At 34.0% G+C, this 7890-nt stretch overlaps 1 protein-coding gene across 6 annotated transcripts in view; it reads right to left on the bottom strand.

The window, feature by feature from the left end:
* Positions 1-7890, bottom strand: part of PDLIM5 (PDZ and LIM domain 5) — a 192875-nt gene that overhangs the window by 6240 nt on the left and 178745 nt on the right. For all 6 annotated transcript variants that reach the window (XM_011356275.2, XM_011356276.2, XM_011356274.2 and 3 more), the window contains 2 exons: positions 3479-3659; positions 960-1080 (listed from right to left, as the gene is read on the bottom strand). In XM_011356275.2, the coding sequence (XP_011354577.1) occupies positions 960-1080; positions 3479-3659 (302 nt within the window). The remainder of the gene's footprint in view (positions 1-959; positions 1081-3478; positions 3660-7890) is intronic.

The raw sequence follows: 7890 nt of genomic DNA on the forward strand, positions 1-7890 counted from the left end.
CAGCTAAACTGTCCCAAAACGGCCCATAGGGTAGTTCACTGAATTTCCACAGGACTTCCTGGGGGACAGTCTAGCACAGTTCTAGACTGGTCCTAGAGCTTAAAAAAAAAAAAAAAAAAAAGGTGAAAATAAAACAGTACTGAGTGGGCAAAGAAGGGTTCAGTGATGTTGACCAGACTCCAGCTAGAAGCGGACTGCTCCTTTAATGTGACTACTGTGGAATATTCCCTTCTTTCAGCACCACAGTGTGAATTTCAAGGGAGAACCATAATAAAACTCTGTAGTGGAAATGCAGAATAGTGAGTGAAAGCAGGATAAAGGACAAATATTTTCTGAAAAATGTACGTGTTTTATTAATATCTAGGTAAGGGTAATAATAGTAAATAAATGTTATGGAAGTTCACTTACAGACTTTGGGAAGGAAAAGGAAGTGTCCAGAATTCAGGTAATAAGACAAATTTAGCAGATTGGTCCTCAGAGTGTAGTTTATTAAAAATAATTTTACCAAGGGAACAATCCAAGCTAGGATTACCCTGTCATTTAGTAAAAGTAACAAAGGATTTCCAATTTACCTTAAAGAGCAAATCAGTGTCATACTCAAAAGTTGAACATTTATCATGTTTATAACCATTCAAAATCCACTTACTAAAGTGTAAGAGGTGTCTTTAAGCTCCACAATTTGACAGAATTTATATCCACAAATTACTGGGGATTCAAGCTAAATATTTTTCTACCATTTTATGCTTACATCTCAATTAAGTTGAAAATATGTTTTGACAAACATTAAAAATTTACAGGTTTTTTTTGCTATACATTTGAGTAACATCAAATGTTCTTAAAATAATAAGGAAAACTATTTTGTTTTCCTTATTACGGTTCCTTTTGACTTTACAGCAATGTAAGAGTTCATATTTTATCTTCATTCAAAACTCAAAAAACTAGTGACTTTAGGATCTTACCTGTCTCACAGTAGGGTTCACCATCCTCCAAGTGAAAAACATTATTACGAATGGGTTTTCCACAGGCCACACACACAAAACAGGAAACATGCCAAGTTTGTTTCAAAGCATTGATGACTTCCTGTTATAGAAAGGTAATTGTATATAAAAAAAAGATGATAATACACAAATGCTCAACTAATATGGCCCTTTTAAACTAACCCAAAGTAGACAGACATGCTTTGTCTGTGCCTTGAGCTTTTTATCTAACAAGAGATAAAGACAGACTCACAAATCATCTAAACTGATACACTATATAACACCTGTATTTTTCACAAATATGTATCAATAAACTTATTTAAAGAATGATTACTGAGTAAAACATTATACATGCAATGAATAAAAGTAAGCATTTCATAAGTTTGCTACTATACCTTCTGCTTTCTCTCAAAGGGTGTCAGGAAACATTAACTTATAAAGGTTTCAGAGTATTATCTTGAAAATGTCACGGAGGAAGGGCAAACATTTAAAAACTAAAACAAACCTATACTTTGGTGCATTACGGAAGCAATAACTTAATCAGTATAATCCAATCAATTTAACACATGTTTAGGATTCTGGAAATCAGCTGTGACTCTACTAAGTACACACTCAAATGAGTGTCTAAAATTCGAACCACAAAGCATGGATTCTAGTCAACAATGGACCCACAGTTAAAAATACCAAGTATCAAAAACTTGGGCCAGATTTTGATTAGTAAAAGACATTGTGGGAAGTTGGTTTTGAAAGAAATCATTTCTTCAGACTGAGAGAAAGAGATGGAGCCATTAAAAATCATCGTTGAGAAATAGTTAATAACATGGAAATTTACTCTTTCCATAATATTTATCACAAAAAAGAGGATGTTATACATAAAGCATGGTTATGATTTTGTAAATAAATGATTTATAAGGAGCAAATGAGAAGAAAATCCATCCTAAGGTTAATAGAAATTAATCTGGGATTGGTAAATATACAGGTTATTTTCATTTTATTGTTTACATTTTTTATATTTTCTAATTGTTGTAGAGTGAAATATTTTCTTTTATAATAAAAAATACTGTCAAACTAAAAAAATGACAGAATAAATTCTTAGCCATAGAAAATGCCATAGTTCACTACTGAAGGACAACGGGAAGAAATGGCAGTTAAGATCCAAAAAAAATCACCATGAACATGTAAAACAAAGGTACATTGAACCAAATCATTTCCCAAGGCTTCCAGCATATACTTCCTTTTCTATACTTGAAACACACTATTCTTTCTTTAATAGGTAATCAATCAACTAAAACACAACCCAGAGAATCTGTCCTTTTAGCAAAGATCTGCTCCATCTCTGAAGCAAGGAGTATAAGATTTCCATTTCCTACAACCTCATTTGATTCTAAGACTCTTACTTGATTTTGTTCTACTAATTATTCTAGAACCCACAGAATACATTTACTAAAATAGTATTTATATACTCTACTTTTTATTTGTCATTTGGGAAGGTACAGCCTGAATTATTCTGTTCTTTTGTTCCCAACATGTTGTACAAATTAATAATACAGAAATATTTCATGAGGTGTATTTATAATTTTTAAGTGTCCTCAAAGTTTTTGACATATTTAAAGATATAGCATAAAATTAAGACTACTCAATAATTCATGTTAACTTTTCTCTTAATTGATATGAATTTAGAGTTTCATTATTATATTTTCGTACTGAGAATATTAGAATTCAGCAATGCCATTTCCAAATTCTGTATGAGTTGTATGAATTTCATATGAGATCAGGCACCGTGGCTGCTTCTATGTAAAATTCCAACTCCTGGTCACCCAAAGAAAATGTCTGACCCTAACTCTGTAATTGCAAACTGGGTATTCTGGAGTAGGAAATTCATTCATTCATTATTATTTATTATATATCTGACTCCTAAATTACTCCCTTTTTACAAAAATATTTTTAAAACGTGGTTTTATTATTTGTCTATACATGTACACTCTCATAAAACTGAGGTTATATTTTTAAACATCATATGCATTCAAGAAAAATATATTTATAAGCCTCATGTTTTATATACTTCATGAGATCTGTGCCCTGTGCTTGAACCTTGACAAATAGGGAAATGCAGCTCTTATAAAAGCTATGGAATTTAATTTAAAACAGTTAAGGTGTCAGTTTTGAGAACTTTGATGTGTGTGGTCCTGTGCGACCTCTTCGTTCCTGAGCAAACAGGGTCCTGTTGAGGTAGCACACCCACAGTAAATTATTTTTCCCGCACAGTGGCTAGACTTTCACCAGACAAACCAGCACTCAGTAAGACAAAACCAAAGACAACTTAACCCCATGAGTGTGATCCACAGAGGTCTATTTAGTTTTGCTTTACAATAACAAACAGTGATGAAAGCAGGGAGAGGATATCAAGGAGAAAGAAAATAAAAAGTCAAAGTGACAGATTTTGTAACAAAAATTATTCTGCTTCAACATTCATTCAGAATAATAAGATTTCTAATACTTACTCCAAGGATCTTCCTTTGGCATCGACCACATTCAGGAGCAAAGAATTTCTCATAGCAGAGCTCACAATACAGGGCCCCCTTTTCCTCCACAAATCCAATGTAGGCCATTGTATTTTTGCAGTGAGCACAGTTAAATTCTTCTGGGTGCCAAGATTTCCCCAGTGCCACTAGAAATGGTCCCCTGCCAAAAGCAAAGAGATCAAGTTGGCTCAAGAATAAAAGTTTCTGAAGTTTGCCTGGATAGAACCTCTTTTATATAATGTCGAAACAATTAAAAACTTGCCTAATTATCCTTCTCAAGGACTGAACACATGGATGCTGTAAATTTCCAAAGGAACTCTGTGTATTTATATGAAAAGGGGTTGGGGGGGGGGTGAGTAAGAGCACTGAAAGGCTATATCCCTTCCTTTTTTCTGTTTTCAAGAGATTTGGTAGTTATGTTTTTTAAGTTGCAACAAGTGAGTCTGTCATGATTATGATTGAGAATGAGGACAACTGTGACAGAAAATAAAAACGGCCAGAAAAAAAATATGGTTTAGGCAGAGATGAGAGTATGACATTCCTAAACAATAAACAAAAGAAAAAAAATCTCAATTTGGTAATGTCAGACTTAAAAATAATAACTATTACCTGAGAAAACATTCTAGTCAATTTCTTTCGCACATATTTGTTTCATATATTTATTTCTCAACTTTATTAAAACACGTCAAATTCTCATCCTCCAAAATGACTACAGAAACTGTAAACTGGATATTAGAGATTGTTTGAAGCTACTTAGAAAGGTTTTATTTAATTCGAACATGACTTATTTTAACACACATTTGTATCAAGGTAACGAACATTTATAAAGAGATTTTTCCCCCCATTAAATACCGTACAGTCATGAACTGATTAAGATGGGTTTGGTTTGCTTGACAGGAATCCATTATGAAGCCTTATCTAGTCATGAAGGCTGCAGAGATTAACCATTCTAGCCTCTGCAACATAGTTTTTAGTAGCTACATCACACTCATTTTTATTCACAGAGTGGCTTTACCTCCAAGGCACTTTTACACTTATCTAATTTGTCCATGCAACATTCCTGTGAGATAGACCAGGGCAGTTATTACAAATTCAGTTTAACAGATGGAAAAGCTGAGATACAGAATGTTCACAAGATATGACAAATGTCATAAAATCACTGATTGAGTCAAGGCCAGAAGCTGAATTTCCTGATTTCTAGTATACTGTTCTAGTCAATTGATATTCTGTCGTTGATCTCATTACCACCAATTATCATCACTGAGCTACTACAGGATAATTGTTATTAAGTGTCAGATACCTGACTTCCAGGCAGGTTATTAATAGAAAACATCACAGTAATAAGCATCATAATTCGAAGCAATTTTTAGCCTTTGATAATAATATAAACCTTGATATTCGGTAACTATCTCCCACTGGGAAAGTCTTTGCAAATACACCGATGTTTACTCAGAAGCAGCACCTAATTCTGCTAGAGTCAAGAAAGAAGAAAGGCTCTTGATGAATGATTAAAATGTGTTCTGTGGTAAGAGGGTGTTTTCTAGCCCCACTTTTTGTTGCCTTGTGTTTTATCAATAATACGTAATTGTATATAAGCTAGTGCAGGCAGCTCTCTTAGCATTTGCGACAAGTAGTTCATTATTATTATTTTTAAACTTTAGGGTACTATAGTTTTGTTATCACTAAAAAGGAATGCCTTTGTTAACTAAGTCCTACTGGGGGAGAAAAGGGGCTACAGATCACCTCTGCAACCAAATATGTTACTTTGGGCAGGCTGTCCCTCAATTTGTAACTGGTTTATAAGTAACAGTCCTACTCAACAAGTTCCTTTATTTCATTTTTTCAATATGTATTTGACAAATAGTTTTCCTTCAATGATAAACCAAGGAGTCACAATGCTCAAAACTAGACAGTTTTGAGTGCTCTGAGCTTTTCCCCAGGTGGATATCTGGTTATATATGCTTTAAAATCTGCCAGGCTAAATTTACTGTGACCATAACATAAGAGTATGGTAGAACTTGGGGGTTTTAAGCTACCATTGGCCCGGACATTAAAGTAGTTCGAAAGAACTTACTAGGGTGATTTTTTTGTTAGGGCACATCTTCAGCTCACCCATAAACCTGGATGGCCCCTTCATATAACGATATTATCGAGGTTAATATCCTTAGGCTCCTCAGTTTGTAAAAGAAGTCAGTCAACCTCAAACTCCACATTGTGTTAGAGTGTTAAGTGCTGGTATGCGCTTGGAATAAAGAGCTTTACTCCTGGAACATGTCTATCAGTGCTACCAAATAGTCGACAAAGTGAATCTGAGGGAAAAAAAGGCATTTAAGAACAACTGATTGAGGATCCATTTTCTAGATTTCCTAAAATATGTGTTGAGATCAACTTCAGACCATCAGAGAACCGGAAATCAGGGCCTGACCCATTCCCCAGATTCCTGAAATGACCAGTGTTGTGTGTGATACCATCAGTCTGCAGTAACACTTGTTACAGGAAATAGCTCTCTGAAATCCACCTTTGCTCTTCCTACAAGATGCTGTTGAAAGCGTTGTTAGATCACACGGCCATTATCATATGGACTCCTTGAAAAAATTCCTTTCAGATTTTTTGAACAAGAACAGTTTTGGTCTTCTAAGCAATAGATTTATTTTTTTATCTGTCTAGTTAATTTACAAAATTAACTTCCTTTTCTTGTTGACTGCTCGAAGGCTTAAAACCAAATTTAGTCTAACCACAGGCAAGTATGTATACTATTGTTTTAGGCTTTGTCTAGTCTCAATGACAAATTTGTCCAGTGTTCACTTTTAATAGTCCCATTCAAGATTTTCTTTTGCTCCTTTTTGTAATTTAGAAAGTTTTCTTATATTTCTTGTATTGTTAAAAGTCTCTTTGAAAGCTTTTTGGAATAGAGTCCACTACCAAAAAATAAATAATATTCTCTATCAAAAGGGTACTTTTGCAGATATTTCCATAGTTTCTTTATCAAATTTGAATAATGAAAAATCTTAACCACAATAAAGAAGCATCCTCTGCACCTTTAAAAAGTGAGCTGAAAATGACCCTTGCTCCTGCCAGACCTCCTTTCTTAAACAAACACACTCAGCGCAGATACTGGCCTAACCTGATACTCCCTGACTGTGCTGAAAGAGCATCTTTCTCTATCAATGCCCTTGAAATTATGTACAGATTAAACAATAAAATCTTTTACACATAACAAAGTACTCTCTTCTCTGTATCAGCAGAGACTAATTTAACAAATTAATTAACATAGGATTAACAATGAAGAAGTTTCTCTTGTTCCAGGTAGGATTGGGTTTCCGTTTGTAAACTGGAACAACAAGCTTGGATAACTGCAAAGTGGAATTAAGTGTATTCAGCTACCTCATAGTAGTTCACACCTTGCGTGCCCTTACTAAATACTTGTTGACTGAAAAATGAAGGGAGGGGAGAGAGTTAGAGCATTGATTGGCTGTGAGAAGGGAACTATGGCACAAAACTTTTCATCCCATTTATCTTCTGTGAGACTTATGCCAAAAAGGAAAGAAAAAAAAAATAAGAGAGACAGGGAAGGATGCTAAGGTTAAAGTTCAGAGGAAAAGAAAAAGCTTACAAATAGGAAAGGACTAGCAAATTTCCACAGGCACAATCTAACAAGGACTTAACTTCAAAATCAAATGCTTACTTCTTGCTCTTCTTTGTTATTTAACTCTCACAACAACTCTCAGTGACAGACATTAACGCTATAAATAGATGAAGAAAACACAGAGGAAATTAGCCAACTTTTTAAGATCATGAGGGATGGTGAACTGTAAACCTGGAATCTTCTTCCAAGTCCCAGCCACTATAGATTAAAATTTTTATTTGACAAAACCTTACCACATTAATAGACGTTAAAAACAACAAAAGTTAAAAAAATCAAAAAAGTTAATCAATAAACGTGAAAAACAAGGCCACATTAAAAAAAAAACCTTACATGTTCAATAATAAATATGGAATCTGATATTCTACTTAACTAGATATAATAAACAATAAAAATGTATAAGCCAGTTTTATGTCATGCTCAATTTTAAGCAAGAGCCTAGCATGAGCAGTCTTAAGAACAACACAGCTAGAAGGAGAGAATGAAATAGAAAAGATTAGTGGGAGAAACCGCAAAACACAGGCACAACACACAGTCACAAATAATACACAAAGACACATGAGGGAAGAGAAGAGAGTAAAAGAGAATGAAACACAGTGACTATCTTTCAAGATTTGCAATACCTCGAATTAGAAATATTAATGATCCTTCCTAAAATTTAAAAATAACATATTTTTGACACCCTTAATTCTTCATTTCCAGTGGATTATGCCCAAACTTTCGTATTTGGAACATTAAAAATATACAG

Source organism: Pteropus vampyrus, unplaced genomic scaffold (genome assembly GCF_000151845.1).
Source record: "Pteropus vampyrus isolate Shadow unplaced genomic scaffold, Pvam_2.0 Scaffold25, whole genome shotgun sequence".
In the NCBI taxonomy this organism is placed as follows: Eukaryota; Metazoa; Chordata; class Mammalia; order Chiroptera; family Pteropodidae; genus Pteropus; species Pteropus vampyrus.